At 39.8% G+C, this 23,778-nt stretch overlaps 1 protein-coding gene across 10 annotated transcripts in view; it reads right to left on the bottom strand.

The window, feature by feature from the left end:
- Positions 1–23,778, bottom strand: part of LOC108441428 (calmodulin-binding transcription activator 1-like) — a 435,952-nt gene that overhangs the window by 219,186 nt on the left and 192,988 nt on the right. For all 10 annotated transcript variants that reach the window (XM_037532064.1, XM_037532059.1, XM_037532066.1 and 7 more), the window contains one exon: positions 21,184–21,251. In XM_037532064.1, coding sequence (XP_037387961.1) covers positions 21,184–21,251 — 68 coding nt within the window. The remainder of the gene's footprint in view (positions 1–21,183; positions 21,252–23,778) is intronic.

The following is a 23,778-nucleotide window of genomic DNA, read 5'->3' as shown; positions in this document are numbered from 1 at the left end:
GCTGTGAGAAAAAAATGACTTGATGACTTTATTATAACTGTATTGCTAGTCTTCGTGCATCTGGCCTATGTCCTTTAGCCTCCATAGACAGAAAAGTCCTTCAGCACCACGGACAGTGGCCACACAGAGCCTGAAGACTGTAGGGGTAAATTAAACTCAACAGTTATAGCACTGCTTTAAAATTCAACATTCAAATAATGCAGGACAGGCTTCCATTCATTTGAGGTAGGATAGCATAAATTGACTTTTAGGCAATGTGTGAATGTGGATATGCATGACTCTATTGAAAAACGTGCTGGGAAAAGTAATCCTTGTACATTGGGGTCATTTTGAATGCACAAACGTGGCTGACAGCTACCAACGAGCCAACAGCCATTATCTAGAGGTCAAAATATCAGGAGAAAGATCGCCAGAAATGCACATCTAACCAGAGAAGCATGCAGAAGAATGGCTTCGCATGTAGATTTAAAAATGATTCCACTCCATAATGATGGGATTAATTTGGCTGCTGCTCGATATCTGGCATCAATATCGCTGTTTGAGGGTTAAACTTTTATGACAGCATAGCAATTACTGAAAAGTCTATTTGAGCCATAAATTTTTCAGGGGATTTCAGGCCGACCTTGGATCAGATGCCAGAATCCTAATATATTCATTACTGCTCAGTGTAGCATGACATTGTTTTCACACATAAATAGTTTTACTCTTAATGTTTGTCAGGATAATTTGTGAATGGCACATTATGCCTTGTCTTTGTCTTTAAGGCTCTTAACAGATGAAACTGCAGAAAACGTTCTGATTTGCGTGGCAAATTGGCAAATTGAAATGAGTCCATTTGTCTGCAAAGGTCTCCTGCCATGCTAATTAAATCACGGGTAAGCTTCGAACGGAGGGTCATTCTAGAAACTTCATTAAGAGTTATGAATATTAATTTTCCAATCTAAAATATCGTCAAATCACCTTTTTCGCTTTGAAACAGGTGCGGAAAGGTGCATAACTCATCAGTTGACAGATTTAGACGTATTATGCGGTCGTGAAAAATTAATGTGAGATTAAGTCCGAATTCTTCATCATTACACGTTGAGAATATTCTCAGCAAATGTTTAAGTTACGAATGTATGAAACGTAGCAGCAAAAACTGATATTCCATTCCATTCCACTCACACACTCACCTAAATGAATTTCTTCAGCGTTTCTTGTGAAAGCAGACTCCTTTGTGACTGGCAGGGTAACCCTGGGGATGGCGGTGTCTATGGCAGCAGCATTGCTGGGACAACCACAGCGTTTCTGTGTGGGTTTTTTAATCACACCACAGTCTTGCTAACACTGCCTGAGGAACAGTGTCAACTTGTGAGCTCATTTAACATCAAACACACACAGCCTGACAACTCAGGAGATAGCTAACCCACTCCAGATGCACTGAAAAAACAGCCTTGTAAACATGGAACGTCTTACGAGTCGTACCACTGCTTGTGTTTATGCCATTTTATTATAGAGCCCAACAGAGTAGGAGACAAAGGGGCAACTTCTATCTTTACGGACTGATATACAACACAACATTTTGACTTATTAACTGATGAGCCCTGAATCCGACTATTGGAGCAGTAAAATCATTTTATCAATTTCGATGTGTAGAACTGAAGCTTTCTGTACTACTATGTTGTCTATCACTGTATAAAGTACATGACCTTAGATTAGTAAGTGCTTATTGCTGAGTTGTTAAATTGGCGCAACAATACTGTTTAATTGATGTGTGGCTTTTATACCCTGTTCATATTTTTTGTACATTTGTGACACAACTTGAATTCAAATTTCAGAATTTTTAGCTTTGTTGGATCACTTTCTTTATCTTTTTAATGCTACAAGACCATTTGTAAGCATATTTTTAATGGAAAAGTGTAAATAAACCGACATTAATAGACACTTTTTGTGTTGGCCTTAAAGCATTAATTCCAATATCTTAAATTATGTTGGTGCAGTACATCTAAAAATAAAAAAATAACCTTTCCAAGAAAGCTTCCAAAGTTCAACAGAGATAAAAAAAGTTCTTAACTTACAATGTAAGATAATGTAACAAAATCTAATTATAAACATTAAGAGAAAAACGACAAAAATGCAGATACAAGGTCCTGTTCTGACAGCGATGATGTAGATAGATAGATAGATAGATAGATAGATAGATAGATAGATAGATAGATAGATAGATAGATAGATAGATAGATAGATAGATAGATAGATAGATAGATAGATAGATAGATTCTTTATTGATCCTGAAGGAAATTTAGCCATATGCATGAAAACAGGCTCCAAGTCCTCCGTACAAACACAACTGTCACTAAAAAATAATATACGCAAACAGAAAAAGAGAAAAAGTAAGAAAAAAGTGCAAAAACACTACACAAAACACGGAGCTACTGGAAAGGCTGCCACCCACAGCGGTACCGGAAGTAGAAAAAAAAATTGTGTAATATTAATGACATTTGTAATGTTGTTTCGGTCTTAGTTGCCCCAGTACAGTGGCTCACTAGTTAGGTCTCGAGCCCTGTGATGGCCTGGCGACCTGTCCAGGGTATTTCCTACCTTCGGCCTAAAAAACACCGGGGTACGTTCCAGCAACCCCCCACCCCCCGCAACCCAGAAGAATAAGAGGTCTAGTAGATGGATGGTTGGTTAAGTCTCCCTCATCACATGATGATACCAAGCCAGAAGGGTGAGAGCTAGCAAGTGCTTCCTTCAAGACATATGAAGCCAGCATCTTTTCAAACTGCTGGTAATGCTATTTTAATAGACAGCTCAACACGTTTAGAGGAGAACACAACCCGCCAATCTTGTGACCTAATGGAGCTAACAGATGGAGCCATCCCACCCATCCAGACAGAGCAAGCTCAGGTACTTGCTCTTGACTCCTGGCCACGGATGTCTGTGGTATCATAACTTTTTATATCAATTTACCCTACGATGGGACCAACACATGGGCGGCTGCGCCACTTGAGAGCCCCAGTACTTGTGTTAAAGGGGCAAACGTTTGGAATATCTCATATTTCTGCCCTGTCGAGATATTTTGTTGTTCAACCTAAGTACATGTACATACTATAGCAAGCACTTTAACCTGTTTTATTCAAGTCAAATACATACTTTAATTGAAGCAAAACACTTTTCAGGCAGTGCTTATCAATATAAATCTCATATCTCATAACATACGCCCTTTTCCATTTTAACAGTGTCGTTATTTCTTCCTTTCTGATGCTGGTACTCAGACCCAAGTACTTGTTTTCTCAAAAGATGTTATCAAGTGAACAAATTATATCATTGCCTTTTACAAAATCCTTATTAGCTAAAGTGTTCCAGCATTGAGCTGAGTGTAACTGAGGTAGTGTATCGTAGTGCCCCTCTGGCATCCTCTGTCAAACTGGCAGTAAACAGTTTGTTGTGCAAGCCTTGCTATGTAATTGAATTAAGTCTTTAGCATCACAGGAGAGGCAATGCCTCGCTACAGTGGGCAGCTCTGACCTGTTAGAGTTCCACTTGTTCCCTTTCTGACGTCCGTCTGACAGACACACACACTCAAACACTCACTTTCTGTCTCGCTTTCGCATCAATTAATCTGTTTACACATTCAAATGACCTCACTGCGACTGTATTTCATTTCTCGTCAGCCTGGTAACCAATCAGACGTCTGCCATAAAGCCAAAAGAATGAAAAAATTAATTATTAAAAAAAAAAAAAAGAAGCAAATGTTTTGGGCAAATCTCTGACCTTCTACACTTGACATCAAATGACCCTGATGTAATGGCCATCTGTTTTCATGATCAAACTCTTGCCAGTCGCCTCACGAAGAACAGTGCTGCCCACAGCACCTGGGGGCTAAGACTGGTTTGTTGATAAAGGACAAACGCAGGGGCCATATGCGGCGCATGCCAACAAATGCATTAATGAATCCATTTGTTTGTTCGGGATGTTTTTGCATTATTCATTGCGCCAAATCATGCCGGAACAGACGGAATGAGGTCACTCCAGAATGCAGGCGCTGACATCACGAGTGACAGCGCTTATCGTCTTCTGTCAAAACATGAGCTCCATGTCCTGAGGTGCTCAGGGGAAGAGAGTGGCTGCAAACCGCCGTTGTACTATAGCTGACTGAACAATAAGGCCTGGCACCCCGGCAGTTTTAGTGAAAATACATGCAAAAAAAATGCATTTATGACCACACTGTCCAAGATATATCACCGGTATGCGTCAATATCTTGTATTGTACATATTTCTTGTACATAGCTATGATGTGAAGCCCCTGCTCATGCGGACGAAGCCTCTGCTTTGATCAAAGAAGGCTTTTCTTGGGCAGACAAACTAAATGCCTCACTGCCTGCGTGAAAGAAGCCCATGCTTGGACAGAAGACTGCTCTGCTTGGGTGGAAGGAGAACTGTTAGGCTGGACTTTGCTTGGGCAAAAGAAACACAAACTTGGTTCCTTCAGCAGAACAAGCCCTACTTGGGCATAGGAAACCCCTACGTGGAGGAAATATGCCACTGCTCCAGCATAAGAAGACCTTGCTTGGGTGAAGTGAGCTCCTGTTTGGGTGGATGGAGTCTGCTTGTCAAAAGAAGCCCCTACTTATGAGAAAGAAACCCCTGTTTAGGTGGATGAAGGCTTTGCTTTAGCAGAAAAATCCCTTGATTAAGTGCAAGAAGCCCCTATGCCATAAAACGACTTCAGTGGATGAGGCCTATGTTTAGATAGATGGAAATCGCTCTTTCAAAATGAAAAGCTAGATATTTAACTAATTAATTTGCTAATGTACTCAGAAGTGACTAACAATGTTTATATTTCCCCATTTGTGTGATTTTGAATATGAACATGGAACCAAAGCTGGTCTGAAATCTTGTCTGAAACACTTTTTTTCACCAACAAATTTTCATCACAACTGTCTTACCAACAATTTAGATAGCTAGCTAACTTATCTAGTTAGTATGCTGACTAACAACCGCCTTAGCTGGGGCTTCTTCCGTGCAAGCTTGAGGCTTTCCTCAGTCTGGGGCTTGGTCTGCTGGGCTGCAACTAGATGTCACTCCACATGTTCCTGCCTCCACTTTTTCTTTTTTCTCTTCAGATTTTTCTCGCTTTCACAAACGCTCCAGTGGTCCTGACCATACTCCTCCTCATTTATCAACCCACCCCACACCTCTGTTTCACTCTGTCTCTATTTCATATTGACATGTTGCCATTTCCCAGACCCCTCTCTTTTCATCATCCTCAAGCGCCTACCGGACAGGGCACTTACTCCAGCACACACACACACACACACACACACACACACACACACACACACACACACACACACACACACACACACACAGGTATACACATGCTGTATAGCTGCACTGTTGGGATGTGCATTCCGTCTAATTTTGATATTTGAGTATCCATTTGAGTTTATGAATATATATCTATTTAACTACAGAGGTGAAAAAAACATGTAACTATTCATCGATTTCAAAATTAATGTATAGTTGTTACCTTTATACGTAAAAGCACTGGTGTTGTGTTTTTTTAATTCAGAATTTTATATTATTTTGTATGTGTTGATTAACATAACAGAGGCTGTCTGTAAAACTACAGCTAACCAATACAACACTGGACACTGATAGAGACTTGTCGTCTTTTACAGCCCTTTTTATCCTCCTCAGTGAACGATGTGCCAGCATGTTAATTTGTCTTGGGTACATATCTGATCTGTTTCTGGACCTAACATCAGTCTTGCCTATTTATTGGTAAAAGCCATGCTATCTCTTCTCGGTTGCACCCTCAACAACAAGTTCTTGGCAACACATCCACACCCAGGCACTCACACAAATATAAACAAAACATCAGTTTCACTGAACTGTAGGTCTGAACATTTGCTCCGTCTCCCTTTGATAATACCGAATACCCAAATAGCGATTTCAGTATTTGAACACTGGCACGTTGAACTGAGTACTCGAGCGCCCGTCACATCCTGAACTGTGACTAATATGTAAACTCTCACAGGCACGCACACAATCCAAACACATCCATGAACTCTTGTCACCTTCTTCATTGCACTAACTGCCAAGTGGACTGCCAAAGCTCATTCATCCAGACAGCGTTTGTCCACTCTTGTACTGCACCAACACGTACAGTATAGGCCAGATTTGCCACAAGTGCTGATGTACTGTCTAGGAGAAGGCTTACTTCTGATTCATTATGGCAGGCAGGCGATGCAAACACAGGCTACAAACACCTCTCTGTTCTCACACATTCTCAGTCATAATTCAGTCTTACAAGTCTCAACAATCTCATTAAAAAAGTAGCCTGGGCTGAAATACTGACCTATATGATGTTTTCGTGGCTTAGTTTCCATGTATGGACTGGGGATGGATGGTATTTTGAATCTTTAAGAATCTTTAACAATGTTCAAGTTACATACTACATCAAACTCTTTAATTTCAGAAGTGAGGAAAGTTCAGGTTTCCATGACATGGTAGGCCTGTCACAATCATTTTAACTGACAATTAATTGCCATGTAATTAATTCCAATTAATGATGTAACCCTTGTGTGGTGTTGATGTGTTTGTTACTCAATGGTCTGGAGGACCTGCCACATTATTGTTCTTTAAAATCAATACAACATAATTTATGTGAAATACTAGATGTTTAAAATGCTACCAGTATCCAGTGTAGGGTTCTCCTTTAGCAGCTATAGCCAGTCAGCAGCTTGTCCATGTTGTCCACCCTCACACACACACACACACTTTGTACAGCACTTTGGCCAACTGACATTGTTTTAAATGTGCTTTATAAATAAATTTGACATTGACATTGACATTGAGACACACACACACACACACACACACACACACACACACACACACACACACACACACACACACACTAACAGCAGGCCATGTAGGCACTTTTATTTCCTTTTATTTCCTGCGGGTTCACTCAACACCACATGTGTAATATAAATGTGTAGGGAGTGTGAAGACACTTAGCAAAGGCTACGGAATCTGGGGTTGAAATAATAACAAATCACATCATTTATTTTTTTTTACAATGAAAATGGGTCCCACAGACCTGAACATCACACAAAGGTTAACCGTCTTTTGTCCTATGTTGTATGCAAACTATCAAAACGCAAGCCTAAATTGGCCAAATGGGCTGTTTCTATTTTCTTTCACATTCTGTTTCCTGCAGGGCAAACACAACATTGCAAAAGCTCACCGCTGCAATCAGGCGATTATGATGTAATTGTGACAGGACTATGATATGGGCCCTTTGACTATGAATATGCATTCTGACTAATTTTTTGTCATGTCAGATGCAGACGAGGCCTCGTTGTCCTCTAAACATGGCATTTTTTTGTGGACAATGTTATTTGTCAGATAAATAGATTTCTGGATCTAGCTAACAGCAGCTAGCGTAATTAGTAGCAGCAAAGTATAATATAACATACTTATATAACATATACAAGTGTAACAAACGTCCAAACAGTGATTTCAGTGTTCAAATCTTGGTACCTTAAATAATAATAATAATACTCGACATGCCCACTTCTAACTTTAACCCCTTCAGTACTGCAATAATGAATGATAAGTTTGCAAAGAAGCACTGTGTGAGTGTGTTGGCTGGCCATTGTTGCACTGCTTGTGTTAAGCCCGTTCCTGGTTCAACTGTCTCTCTTGTCGCCCTCCATTCTCTGTCATCTCTGTCACACACATACGCACATGCACACACACAGAGACAATGTTTGTTGTCTGAAAATGATTGTTTATTTCCAGGAGGAATACAGTGCTTTTGTTGATGAAACCTTGGACGTCTCTTTTGTTATTGTGGTGTGTTTTAATAAAAGCGATGTCTAAAGAACCGCTCATATGGGACAATGGTAGTCAATCACACAAGGTATGGGCATGAAAGCAAAACGCATGTGTGCTCACGAGTGTGTGTGTGTGCGTGTGTGTGTGTGTGTGTGTGTGTGTGTGTGTGTGCGTGTTAGACAAACAATAGAATCTTTCCTTCTGTGTGCAGGTGTGTATGCATGTATAGGTGCTGCCACTATTATGTTATTATGCTAGTAATCAAGTAATTGGTATTTTTTCTTTGTTGAAACAATTAAATTAAATTAAAATGCGCTTAACTGAATTAAAATGTAATACAGATCCTTTAAAGATTCCAAAATAGAGGTACATGCATAAGTTTGTGGGACCCTCTTAAAGTTACACCTTGTTTTTTTTTCTAAGTAAAAACATGTCAACACATCCTCTATAGACAACACACAGCTGCACATTTTAGTGCACAATTACTGTTTTTAACACACACAAAATATGGCCTGTGCAAGCCTTTACCCATGTGTGATGTTGGTGTGTTTGTTACTCGGTGGTCTGCTGGACCCACCGCATTACTGTTTTTTTAAGTCAATGCAGCCATAACAGTTTATGTAAAAATACCAGATGTTTAAAATCTCAAAATATATTAAAATAAGTGGCCAGTGAAGGGTTCTCCTTTAACAGCTGTAGCCAGTCGGCGGCCTGTCCATGTTGTCCACCCTCACACACACACACATATATATATATATATATATATACACAAACACATAGACCCAGACAACACAGACACAGACAAACACACACTAACAACAGTCCATGTAGGAGGAGAACAGAGTGAAGGACACAGCACCTCCACACTTTTACTCCCCGTGGGTTCAGCCCAACACCACATGTCTAATATAAATGTGTGGGGGGTGAACAGAGTGAAGACACTGAAAATGGGTTATTTTATATATTCTTCACAGGAAATGAGCAAAAGCCAAGAATCTGAGGTTAAAATAATAATAAATCACATCATTTTTTCTTTTGGTAAACCCTGAAAATGGGTCCCACAGACCCCAACACCACACAAGGGTTAAGGTAAAACTGGACAACGCAGCAGACTAACAGCACTAACACAAAGCAAACAAGTGACTGGGGAGCGTTGGGAGATGGAGGCAGTCAAAATATTGACTGTTGTTAAATACTTTGTGCAATGACAGTTTAACACTGATTGTCATTTTGTGGTTAGAATAAGAAAAATACAGAGAAATGTTCTTTATTTAATGTTTTGCCTCAAAAGGCGCCAAAAAGGGCAAGCTATGGATAATCTCAAAGATCATTTTAATCCTTTAATTTCAGTAGTGCTTTTTTTTAAAAAAAAAGTTTTTATTTACCTCAACAGTTTGACTTTCACTCACTGTGTTCAAACACCTCAAACTGTCACCACAGCTGATCGGGGGCAGGAACTATGACGCTCCTCCAACTATGACTTGGTGTTAGCTGCAGAGGACTCCGTACACCATTTTTGGGTTTTTAGTAAATATTTGAAAATGCCAGCTGCTTTCTACCTTGTGTAACAATGTCTGCAGAAGTCACATGATTTCTCCTGCTCAGCTATTTATCATGTGATTTAGAACAGATGCACAAAAGAACCATCTATAGGTGTGTGGTGTACGACAAGAAGACTTACTGCATGTGCCTTCAGTCTTCCATTCTGAACCAAAAACAGCTGACTACCATTTTCCTAACCCTTAGAAGTTGCCCTTAACCCTAAATGGTCCGTGTATCTTTTGGTCATTTGATTTTCATTTCAAAACCAGCATTGAACAACAGGAAAAATAGGTCAGTTCTTGTTTTTGGTTCTGTTATTTTCATTGGAAGATTCAAGAAATAGCTTCATTTTACAGTTTGACAAACTAGTCATGAAATCATATAACAAACAAACAACAACAGAATAAAGGATCATATTTTATGTATCCAAATAACAGTATTCTATCAGCTTAACTGGAAACAGATGTGCAGAGTGCACACATGCTCTCAGAAGCTCAGAAATAACTGAAATCAGGCCTGTTTATCAGGGTTGTGCAGATCTGACTCCCCATTGCGTGCATGTGTGTCTCACAGGCGTATGGACACTACAGACTACACTCGTTTCTGTGTGTAAATAACGGTTAATCCAGACTACACCTTCACAACGAACAGCACAACTGGACCTTAAGCCAAACACAGAGTCCTGCAGTGATAGTTCAGCTTAATGTAAGGAAGGCGCTGGCTGTTGGTGCAGCACTCGGAGGACTGAATGGCTTTCAGTCGTAATGATGAGTGTGTTGGTGAAGATGGAGACACAGGAGACGCCACAGCATAACACAATAACACACACATACATTTTAGACTAACAGAACAACAACATTAATAACATTAAACCACAACAACGTCCCTTTTTACAGGGGCGGAGCCACAGCACAGCTCTGCATAACGCGCCTCTAAAGCTCCTTTCCCAAACCGGGAGCCAGTGGCAGCTGCCACAGTATTATTAGAACAATCTGAACACAGAACAGCGCACAGCTTTAATTCTTCAGTCTGCAGCTGTTTACATCTGACGGCGTGACATTACAGGATTCATTTTTCTCATCGTTATTGGGCGGCGTGACTTTCAATTCTCTTTGATTTGGCTGTTAAATGGCAGGAGTCCTGCAGAATCTCTTCCCCACATCGCTTCAGGTTTTGTGCTGATAGAATAGCTACATCAATATACAAACAGCTATAAAAACGTCATACAGTCTCCCAAAATGCCGGGACTAGGCCTGTCAACATTCATTCATTCACGCCTGATTTCCGAGCTTCTGCGACCGCACGTGTCCTTACGCTCATTTCCAGTTCAAGTTATAGAAATTTTTTTATTTGGATAAATAAAATACAACCCTTTTCTTTTTCTCTCCTGCCATCTGCCCGAAGACAGCTGGGATAGGTTCCAGCACCCCTGCCCCCCTCACCCCTCCGAACCACCCCCCCAACCCACAGGGATAAGCAGTTTAAATGCGCATGTGTTTGTGTGTGTGTGTAGTTTGCAAAACTGTCAAACGAAGCTATTTCTTGATTTTTCCACATAACCGAAAACGAGAACTGACCCTTTATTCCCGTTTTACAATACTGTGTTTGAAATGAAAATCAAACGACCAAAAGACACACAGACCTTAAACCTAAACTTCTCACTGGCCGTCATTAAAACATGTAGTAATTTGAACATGTCCCACTTTGAAACAAGCTCAGTCTGTTCCACATTAGTGTTTGTACGCAGAGCAAGAAATAGTTTACCATAACTTCAATTATGTTCATTAGTCTTGATTTACTAAAAGAAAAGCTGTCCCTTACCACACCATCCTTGCCATGTTTTTGTCATTAATGACACTGAAAAGAAGTGGAAAAGTCAGAAGTGCAGACTCGAACATGATGACACAGAACGCAAATCCGGAGAGAGAAGGCACTCTGACTCCTCCATCAGTTCGCTTTCAAAGTGCCTGCAGTGCGTTTGCACATGAACGAGCGGGAGATGCAGTTTAATTACGAGTAGAGAATCCCTGCATTCTTCTCGCAGAAGGGAGGAGAGGAAGAAAAAGACACAAAGGAGATCAGCTAAATGAAGCTTTGACAAAACAGCATCAGACATGTGTCGGTATGCCTTACCTGCCATTATTTCTTTGGAAAATGGTCTATTATTTGCCTCTTGGCAGCAGAGATAAGAGTGAGAGGCATAAGAAGGGTTCTAGCAAGAAGAGCTGTAAACATGTAAAAATGACATGTAAACATATTCAATATTGATGACTCTTGATAATCAAGTGCTTTTTCTTATTCTCAGTTTTAAATATTTTGAACCTCGAAAAAAAAAAATCAAGACAGAACATGAAATTATGGATGCACCAAGTCCGGGAATTCTGGGCTGATGCCGATATCGGATAGTGTTCATGTCCACGCTTGTCAATGCTGAAACGCACATTTAAAACGTGTACAAATATCTACAGTATCCTACAAAATGTAGTAAATCTATCTGGGTTAGCATTACAGACAGTACAGTTGTGTGCAGATGTTTGAGCCCTCCGGTCAAATTACATCCTGTACAGAGAGCACACATCTGCACATGTTAATGCATAATTACTGTTTATTTGCTGAATTTAACATGCTAGAAAAAAATTAATGAATGTGACCTGTGAAAAAGTGTTGAAGCACTGTGTATTATGTTGTTCATTGTTTCTAGTATGTTAAACAAATAAACAGAAACTGTGCACTGAAATTCACAGAAAATACCATGTGTTCCCTGTAGATGATGTGTTCACGCATTTGCATCCAGAAAATCAAGCCAAGGCATAATTTATTTATACTGCCTTTTTTTACAACAAACATCACAAAGCAACTTTACAGAAAACTCAGGTCCAAGGCCTAAATGAGCCTAGAAGAATCTCCCTAAGAGCAAGAAGAAACCTTGAGAGGAAACATGACTTGTGTTTGGTCAACACCAGATAACTAAACAAGAACACAAGAGCAATATGAATAAAGAGTGATGAATATGAACAAAGAAGATTTGACAATAATAAACATTACTGAATGTAAAACAACAAAAAAGAAACCGGCCTGTTATTGAACAGAAGCAATAAGATTAACCACAGCTTTATGAAACCACTCTCAAACAATGCTCTTTGAGAACTAGTCATTAGCGTTAACATGCAGCCTGATAATCTGTTAATAATCCAACTAATAGCTCAATAGGAGTACAACATGTCCATGTATACACTTCATTTGGAGTAGACTAGTCAGATTGAAGCCACTCGGAATACAATTTCTGTCCGACTGATCGAGATGGGTAATCCTGTAAATAATCTGTTAAATAGAAGAATACTATCTGTGTAAACACCTGCATCCGATTACATTCCCTATCAGGTTTGTACCGTTCAACATGGCAGAGCAGAAGCTGGTCTGCAGAGAAGACAAAGTTTATGTTCTGAGCTTTAAAAGACGGCGGCGGGACAGACATCCATCTTATCTGTCTCAGAACACGACGTCTTCCTCTCAGCCTTTTTAATAAGGACATGTGAAGGATGTTTTCCTGAGTCTGACGTCATTTTAAAGCAAATAAAACCACAAGCACTGCTCACTGCTGCTCATCTCACACTGACTGGATGTGATGCTCGTTGTCATGGTAACGTCTACACTAAGTGGTTCTCTACGCATGTGCATCATTTTGGATCTGATTACTTGTAGTGAGCATGTAAATGGAGATTTTCCATCAGGTTGTTGAGTAGAGTGAGCATAAACACCTCAGTCTGAATGTGTAATCATAATGTATTTACTCAGATTGCCAAAGCTCTTTGTATGTAAACACAGACAGCATTACTCACTAGTTACAATGTCACAGTATTACTGTGTATTACAGTCGAGTTAAATTCATAAACATCAATGACTGCTGATAGTATTATGTATATGTGAGCATGAATATGTGAAGAGCTCAGTATATTGTGAGGCAGGCGAACGTCTATGAATAAATTTCTCTACTTCAGGTCTGTGCAAAAACAACAACACATAATTTGGCTGGGGGTGTTCAAACTTTGGCACAACAACTATAACATTTCTTTTAGGATTATAAATGCAGCAAAAAACTGCAGTTTAGCACAGTAGCCCAGCACCCTCTGCTCTTCTGGAGTATTATTAAATTTGTCATCAATCAATTATTAGTTTGAAATGCTGCTCAGTTTTAATTATGTGTCTGATATCAGATAATTTATATATCTAACAATAACTTGTAAATGCCTATATGATTCTGATATCACTGTGCATCTCTACATAAAATGATTAAGTCTAAGTTAAAATTACATCACATTCAAAAAAACCGTGTGTCTCTAAAATCTCTTTGCAAGAAAAAATAACTTTTCATAACTTTAAATGAAAGCCAGTTTAAACAGATTTTAAGTAATTTTGGACCACTTTTACTGGTCCATTTGTCATGAAATATTCCAAAGATCACAGAAAGAAACATCATTTTTACTCTATAACAGAGGTCCAGTTAGAGAAAATATCCTCACGCAAAGGCCCAGAACATCATAATGTCTAATTTGCATCAATTTGCATCGTGCCATATACTGTTTACTGAAGTAGTCTAGTAGGTATATCAACATCTTAAGTAGTCAAGAACTGAATATCCAATCAAATAAAGTACAATTCAGTAATATTTCAAAAATATTTATTGTCAGTTTTCTCTTTTTTAGAGCAAACAATATAAAAATGAAACAATCTGGCTCACTTTCTTCTCTGACTGCTGTTTCTCGCCTCGTCCCTCCCCTGTGTGTGCCTCACTCACTCAGTTTCAGTGCTCATCGTAATGCACAGATCTGACTGGCTGAGCAGCGTTACATGTGTACAGCGCATGCGATTGGTCTGTGAGTCTCCCAGGCGGCTAAAGCTACCGTAAAGGCTAGAAAAGTTACGCAGATTAGAATAAGACCACCCTGTCAAATTGAAATATTTCTCAATAGTTTATCAGCTATAGGCCCAGTTCAGACAGCGTCTGGGTCCAGACTTGGACCGCGGTCCACCTATTAGTGACCTCTGCTCTACAAGTTTATACTGTTAGAAAAACTACCCTAACTGTGATAATAGTTTGTGCTGTTGCAAGTGAATGGCTAGACTTCTCCCTCACCACTGTGCAAGTAAACGCCAAACATCCCCACCTTAGTGAACTGAAGCAACAAGTTTACAAACTTCAAGCCTACACAACAGAAGAACAGATAATATCTGAAAAGCAGAATATAGAAAAATAATCCTTAATTTCAATAATTATTGTTATTGTTTAATCGCCCAAGCTGCCTGGCAGCAGTGTTGAATAAGGCTGACTGGGGGGAAGGAGAGAGCCAGAGACAGAGAGAGCTCTAATTGGTTGTGTGGGGGGACTTTGTGCCGCATGGCATTTTGCCTGCAGTTAGAGCGCCTTTAGTGGTACACACATGGCGGAGGTTGTGCCAAGATTCATATCAAACACACACACACACACACACACACACACACACACACACACACACACACACACACCAAAGTGCATGCCAACGCAGATGCAGAGATGGAGATAAACAAACACAAACGCCCACTTCATGAGAATATTAAATGCATGCATGGGTAAACTGTGTGGTCACTGCTAAGCTAAGTTTACAGCATATTCAAGAAAAACAACACTATTAAAATGAGTAAAATGAGCATCAATTTTAACAACAGAATCTGCAAGCTAATTATTCAGCCCTAATTAGGACATATAATTTAGTATCCACTACTCATTACTAAGGAACTACAAGTTATGCAGTTAGAAGAGTGATGAATTGAAGTGTGGGCCAAACACAGACCCGTGGAGTTCACAAGATTTATAGAATACTAGTGTTTTACAACCTGCTATCTATCTGTGTTTCTCTATACTTAGTAAAAGAACATGTACACACATACTCGAAGCCAGTGTGCCAGGGCTGAACCAGCTGCCCACTGGCTTATGTTGTAAGTAAAGAATGCACTGATACTGATGTATTAGTCTCTGGCTGATATTAGCAGAAAATGCTGAACTTGATATCTGAGGGAAAAAAAAAAAGAATCATACTGATATTTATTGATATCATACAGAAATCTAATGTTTTAAAATAATTTTTAGGATAATTATTTTATATTATATGTTATAGTAATGTAAAAATAAAAAATAGAAGTATTAAAATATATATCACTGGAGGGGACATGCACCACTGCATTGTCAACTGCATAGTACTTATACAATTTACTTCTTATTTTTACTGCACATTATTTTTTACAGTTTTTAGTATATTTTAATGTTACGGTGTTTTATCTTATTTTATTATTTATCTTTATTCGATTTATGCATCTGTAAATAGCATGTGACAGTACTTTGCTCCTGTTATTTAGCTGTTATTTTACTCTATACTGTGTTTTGTAATGCTGCAAGAAGAATTTCCCTCTGGGATTAATAAAGTGGTCTATCTATCTATCTATCTATCTATCTATCTATCTATCTATCTATCTATCTATCTATCTGTCTGTCTGTCTGTCTGTCTGTCTGTCTGCCTGCCTGCCTGCCTGCCTGCCTGCCTGCCTGCCTGCCTGCCTGCCTGCCTGCCTGCCTGCCTGTCTACCTGTAACCCATTCACTGTGTCACAACTCTTAGGCTGACCTGCATAAATATTTAGTATAAAATACTTCAATACTAATAAATGTGATCTGGGTAAACTGAAATAAGAAGGACTATTAAGTTATTACTAATAACTGCTGTTGCATTTACATAACACATAATCATAGTCCAATAATTTTGAAAACAGCAATTTCCTTTGTAACAAAGAGGCAAGGCTGTATGTTGTGTGCTTTTTGTCATTATTGACGGCAACTGAACAAAACAACAGTCAATTCTGGCTTTTAATAGTGTTTTAAAATGTATGGGAATAACTGATATTTACATAGTAATTGATATCTGACAGTTCTTTCACAAAAAGTGAGGACATTTCCCCTGAATTTGCAACAGTGGTAGTGGCATTACTGTGACATCTCTAATTTCAAGTGAATACTGAAGTCACTAACCACTGGCCTCTATTACAAAAGTGTTTTGAGTCTGATTTTTGGTTATTTTTTACTAAGCATAGAGAAACGCATTCGAATTATTGTCTATAGTAACTGACCATATGCCGAACATGCAGCAGGCATAGATTTTGTTAAGAAAATGCTGGTGTAATACTAACACAAACTGACTAGCTATATGCCGAAGCAATGTGCAGAAATAATAAACTCCAGCTGATATATAAGTGCAACCAGTGTCAAGCCTGAGGAAAACAGAGAAAAGGAAATGAGACACTATACAAAACAAAAAAAGAAGGAGGGCTGTGTAAAAAATAGCCCCAACTGTCCTCCCACATTACACCATAGAACTATGTGTTGACTTCAGCAGGATGTAATAAAAAAGTAGATGAAGTCCAACTTAGACACAAGTGTGCAACTTGAATAAAACAGTAAGACAAGCATTAAGCTGCTAATCCAGCTCCAGCAAAGTCTAGCATAATGAGGCTCTTTCATTTGCCACACATTGCTGTGTGTATGCATGTCAGCGGTAATATTAGTGCTCCAGAGTGTGTGTGGGGGTGGTGTTTGCCGCATGTCCCCAGTCATCGCTGCGAGTCGGAGCTCACACTGGTTGTGACCCCTGAAGACAGCCCCGAGTAACAGTGGCTTCATTAAGACCAGGAAAACCACTCGCTGCATTAAACAGCCATGGCAAATCGCACATTGAAATCAGTCCCATTATGTAAAGGCAGGCCGGGGGCGGTGAAAGGCTGTGTGTGCGGTGAGAGTGAGTGTGTGTGTGTGTTGTGCAGCCAGCCCAGCAGTCTCTTCCCTGCTGTGCTGTGTCCTCATGCTGTCACTCACTGTTATCATATCATTACTATTTCATCATCAAAACTTTCTGCAAATGATCACCTCACATGACCCACAGAGCTCAACCTTTGCCCTCGGCTTCGAAATTAAGGGGTCTTCAGACATAATGAAAACTTGCTGAAACAGTCCTCAAACAACAGGGGTGGGAATCACTGCAGGTCCCACAATACGATATTATCATGATACCAGACCGTTCTATTCCGATATTTATAGATCACCATATATTGCAAGTTATCACTTTTGATTGCAGATTATTCCTCCGAAAGAAATTTAAATTTAATGCATTTAAATTTTTACTACGGTTTGCATTTATATTTTTACTGCAGAAAACAGAACTACGATGTTGACAAATCAGCATAAAAAATTGCCTCACATTTATACAGCGGGTGTTTCAAAAAGATTCATCCGATTTAAAAGCGCTGTGTTTTTATAACCGTGAGGCACCTAGGAACCAATCACATATGAATTGACAGAGGGGATCATAAAGTTTCTGACCATCGGTGTGGCAGTGAACCTCCAACAGCTCAGAACATTCGTTGTTGGTACCAACAGTTCCAAGAAAAAGCTCACCAGCATCAGCAGATCTCACGCCGTGTGACTTTTCTTGTGGGGGTACTGTTCATGTGCTGCCACTCCTAACAACACTGGATGATCTCCGAAATTGCACTGAAAGAGCCGTGAGTGCAGCGACACCCGGCGTGCTCAATCCAGCATGGGATGAATTTTACTATGGTGTTGATGTTGTCCGGACAGCTGGAGGAGGTTCACATTGAGCACTTGTAAAATTACATAATAAACTTTATGCTCATTTAAACCATTTACAGTTTACTGCACTGTCCTGTAATGATTTACAAGTGAAAGAAATCTTTTTGAAATCAGATGAATCTTTTTTAATCATCCTGTATTTGGCAGATGTTTTCTTTCCTTTATAAAGCAGGCAAACATTTGCATCCCATACTCGTATATATTCATAATCTTCTTTAATTCATCTTAAAGTAATGCCTATCTTATAGCGCTGTTACCTGCATCCTTTCCTGAAAGGTAGGAACCGTGTTCTCCCAAGCAAATGATCCAGCATGCTATCTAACTGTGCCTGAGCATGTGGCACTCACACTTACAAATGAAGAAATGCTGATGTGATGGATTAAGAAAGAAATGCATTTAAGTAATCTATAAGTCTATTCATTTGTCTGTTATTAGGAGTAGACGTGTTTTTGTAGACTTAATTTAAGCACTGTAGCAGACAGCAGCTAAACAGAGGTATGTGCTTAGAAAAAATACTGTTTTAACTCTCAGGACCAGACGCAGCACAAAAAGTGTCTTGAAGAAGCCACAATATGTGCTTGAAATCCATGTTATCTTTTCTAAATTAGCTGCCGAAGAACTGTAGAATGTTGTGGTGTGAGGTTTCAAGTCAGTAAGCTGTCGTACATGCAGTTGCATTATCAACAGCCTTAATGAATCAGAAATGAATTTCAGATGCATCTACAGCTGGGCGATACGGACAAAAATGTTATCACAATAAAAAATTCATATCAGTCGATATTGATACATATAGCTAAATGTCAAATCATTCTTTTTTTTTTCAAGTCTGAAGGCTGATTTTGGCTCCTGAGGGGTCAATCGATCCTTTATGGTCAGAAAATGCGACCTGTGTGAATGACAGAGCACTGCTTCACGTTAGCCAGCTGCCAAAATCAGCTAGCCTGGGAAGCTAGTGTTCTCACAGTCTCCAAGGACACACATAGAGCATCCTTTGTTTAATTTTAAATCAGCATTGCGACTAGAAAGAACCCACTTCTTTCTTTCGCTTTTGTTGTTTGGGAATGGACTAACACTCAAATATGAGTGAGTGCTTTAGTTGTGTGTGCAGATGTGATTTAACGCTGCTAAAGCTTGTTGGGATCTTAGGATAGCAGGGAATTCGCTGTAGGACAGTATAGTTACACCGCTTATCTCGTCACTCAGGAGAACAGATCACTGATCACTCCACTCAAGCAGGGAATGTATAACTCCACATTTCAGATGATGCTGAAGTATAATTGGTGTCTCATTTCACTCCTTGCCCGCTCCCTGTCTAATCAGGTCGAAAAACTTGGAAGTGCGCCCTCTTGTGTACAGCAGAGTAGTGTCGCTTTCCTTGCTTTAGAAACGTCGCTTAACGTAGAAGTGCAAGAATGGCGTATTATATCGAACATTTATAGAACATTTCTTATCTTATCTTAAATAAGATAAATAATTATCGTTATCGTTTTATTGCCCAGCCCTAGATGCATCTAAGCACATTTTGCAGTGCGCTTGCATTCACACACACATTTGACCCTTAGTTGCTGGCTCATTACAAATACCTACACTTAGCCACAGGACCACCAGATATTTGAGTGGTGGACTGTTCTCAGGACAGCGATGACACTAACATGGCAGTGTCATGGTGTGTTGTGTTATAACGATATGAATAATTGCTGGTATAAATATCAAGAACCAGGTCGTTGGGGGTTTCCCATATTGTACTGTCCAATTTGAATACTTTGTAGAATTACAGTTTTCCTTTCCACAATTTGTCAGTCATGACCATCAGATGTGCTACAGATTGACAGTACACAGTTCAACCCCAGCAATGCTGTTCAGATACATATATACCAGCACTACACACACTACCATGCCACCACCGTGTTGGTGCCACTGCTGTGCTGAGCATGCTCCACCATACAAATAATATCTGGTCTGTGTTAGTCCAATAGTGGTAGTTCTTTCCATTAATGGACCAGGTAACAAATATTTGCAGCAAAAGATGGACTACAGTCTGTAACTGTACACCTACAAAGGGCCTATATTGTAGGCGTTTCTTACAAAATGGCCAGTGAGTGTAGGTACATGGTAGGCGGACCTAATAAACCGGCGACTCAGTGTATACGCTGTGACTCACTTGATTACAGTTATGTCTAATACAAGTGCAGCTTTGCTAAATATTGCTGAAACATGTGCAAATAAAAACTCTGCTACTGGAACTGGTGGAGCATAATATGAATAAGTTGTTTGTTTCTACGTTCCACGATCTCGGTACTTGGCCTCTGTGTTCAGTTATATATACACAGTCCTCTGAATGACGGGGCCAAGCACCAGACAGGTAACCCCAGGCCACTGACTCATGTAAACACTGCTTAGACCCAAAATGTCCCCAGTGGCGATTTGTGTACATTTTTTTCCCTCTGATTTTCTACTCAAGCCTTCTGCTGCTTATTCTGAATACAATTTCCACACTGTACATATTCACTGCTTAAGTATTTGAATCTATACAGCTTCACTTTTCTGCTTTAATGGAACTGCTACTTTTAAATGCACTTGTTAACTGTATGCTAATTTTATACTGTAAAACATTTATGTATAGATCTAATTTTATGCACCTAAAAGACATCAAAACATTTCAGCTAGAGCTATTTCTTCTCTGAAGCAGGCAGTGACACAAAATATAGCGACTGTCTCAGCCTCTACCCAGTCTAGAATTGTATCATTACTGTTAGAATATTTTACGATAGACATAGAATTAGCATTAAGAGCAAAAACCATTTTCATTATTGCCACAGATCAACTTAAAACTTTAATTTTTGTGTTGAGGCCCTCTCACTGATGGAATGATATGTTGTGCGAGCCCAACACATTAACACCCACATTAATGGCACTAGTGAGAAAAGAGAGCATTACGCTAATAGGCCTGGCCACATCTCACATCATAAGTGGCCATTAATATTCCATTATCTGTCTGGACATCCTACCAAAAAGCTCGGAAATTGTCGGCTGTAAAAAAAAGGAGCTACTTCGCCCTTCAGGTGAGGTGTTAATATACTGTGTTCTTAAAAAGCGCCCATATATGCACACTCGAGGTAGTAGAGCGAGGCGCCTTACCTTGTTTTAGGGGATGTCGTTAGCCACTCTTCATGCTTTTCAAATGATATCAAGTAGGCAGCAATCTCCTGGAATAAAAGGAAAACAAGAGAACCTCAGATTTTTATCCAGCACTGGCACGTTGCTTGATCTTACTTTCAAAATCTCCCTTATTCACCTGTTGATAACATCAAGGTAAACAAAGCAAAAGCCTGTCACGCTCGGAACAGCAGTGAGCGAAATGACAGCGACGTCAATGGCTTTAACTTCAAATGTTTCATTCTCCACTTTGCGGGGAAGTTGCATTTAGGACAAGTGATCTTTTCCCTTTATTGTGTTGGGGAGACGTGGGTACTTTGATCACACAGCAGATGAGTGCTTTAGGGAGCATAACCTTGGACTGATGTTACAAAAATACAACCTCAGCAGACCCTCAGTTAGAGGTTTTCATCTTGTTAGCAAAAAAAACCAAAAAAAAACCAGAGGTTACAGTTCACTTTTTTTCCTGAGGTCCCTCACTGACACCTCTCTTGACATTCTCTAGTCCATCAACTGTACTGTATATTTGAAATGTATCCAAGCATGGTGAGTTTCTCCATTTGTTCTGCAATACTATAACAGCCTGACTCGCTAATCCTTGTAAAAAATTGACTCTGTTGAAAATCCACGAAACACCATAATTTAAAAAAAAAAAAAAAAACTGTGATTGCTGCACAGCATTACACACCCTTACTCAGTCAAGCCCTGCTGGCAAAGGACAGGGCTGACCCAGAGGTATGCATCCCGACTGGCCTCTTGGAACAGAGATAAAAGAGCTCTGAATGTTTTCAGATGACCTGATGATGACCATTGCTATGCCAGAGCTCAGCCGTCTCTCTGGGTCATTCGTCATCCCCTCATGCTGCACACTGAGCAGCGGCTGGCAGCGAGATTACACAGCCTTGGGGGCTGAAGAAGTGTTCCAACTGATCTATCCATGCTCCGCCCAAAAATATTAATTCACAGGGAGTGCTGCGAGGTTTCTGTTTTTCTACAGAACGCTGGTCAAAAAAGCATTTGACCACATAGTAAACGATAGAAATGTGTAAATTATGTATTATTATTTGTCAGTTTTATTTGAAGATGCTTCATAATGCTGAGTTTCTGTTTAACCCTCTGGAGTCTAAAGGCATTTTCTTGTTTTTGCATATCTTCTTAAAGATAAGAAAAGGCACCTGATACTCAAATGTTTCATATCAATACAGTCTTCAGCAGCTGTAAACCTTTTGCACACCATTTTTCATGTGTCTCTGATGTCGACTGAATAAGGAAAGAAAAGTTTCCAATGTGGCAGGTCAGTCCTTAGTGATGTCCAAAGTGTCCGTTAGTCAGTTTCACACAACATGTGTAAAAGGCAGATGACATGTAACTCATTCTCTCTTCATAGGCTTATAACGCCGGATGTGTCATGTACGATCTTGTATAAGATGGAATAGAAAAGGTGACTCTACAGATTCAGGACATGTTTTAAAAGTATTTCTGTGCTAGAGAAACATGTACAACACATCGACTTTCACATTCGGCTGAGTTTGTGAACCCCCACAAAATTCTGTCTGAACCGACTGTAGCCCACAAAATTCTGTCTGAACCCGAATATAGCCCACAAAATTCAGTCTGAACCGACTGTAGCCCACAAAATTCTGTCTGAACCAACTGTAGCCCACAAAATTCTGTCGGAACCGACTGTAGCTCACAAAATTCTGTCTGAACCAACTGTAGCCCACAAAATTCTGTCTGAACCGACTGTAGCCCACAAAATTTTGTCTGAACCGACTGTAGCCCACAAAATTCTGTCTGAACCATCTGTAGCTCACAAAATTCTGTCTGAACCGACTGTAGCCCACAAAACTGTGTCTGAACCGACTGTAGCCCACAAAATTCTGTCTGAACCCGAATATAGCCTACAAAATTCTGTCTGAACCGACTGTACCCCACAAAATTCTGTCTGAACCGACTGTAGCCCACGAAATTCTGTTGGAACCGACTGTAGCCCACAAAACTGTGTCTGAACTGACTGTAGCCCACAAAATTCTGTCTGAACCCGAATATAGCCCACAAAATTCTGTCTGAACTGACTGTAGCCCACAAAATTCTGTCTGAACCGACTGTAGCCCACAAAATTCTGTCTGAACCGACTGTAGCCCACAAAATTCTGTCTGAACCGACTGTAGCCCACAAAATTCTGTCTGAACCGACTGTAGCCCACAAAATTCCAAAGCGAGGTAACCATCTGTTTAAGGTGGGTGATGGGCAACAAAACACCACAATGTGAAACATAGACCTTTCAGGCTCAGACAGGCATTTCATTCTCTATATCTGAGATCTTGCCAAGTTCCTATACAGTATTTTTATAAAATGCTGTGATGCAGTGAGACAGATATCACACAAGCATGTTTACGGACGCAAACAGACAGACTGTTGATTTATGGCCGTAACTCTGCAGATCAGAAACTTCTGAAGTCTGTGTAGATGTGTTGGGGATTAAATTTGTTTTTGCAAAATATGCAATTGGCCAGTAGTTTGTTCTGACTTAATTGAAGTCAAGATGTCCCCAAACTTCGCTTGGTTCTCGCAACC

The sequence above is a fragment of the Pygocentrus nattereri genome, chromosome 21 (genome assembly GCF_015220715.1).
Source record: "Pygocentrus nattereri isolate fPygNat1 chromosome 21, fPygNat1.pri, whole genome shotgun sequence".
NCBI lineage: Eukaryota > Metazoa > Chordata > Actinopteri > Characiformes > Serrasalmidae > Pygocentrus > Pygocentrus nattereri.
The sequence above is the reverse complement of the archived record's forward strand: the minus strand, read 5'-3'. Positions and strand labels throughout refer to the sequence as shown.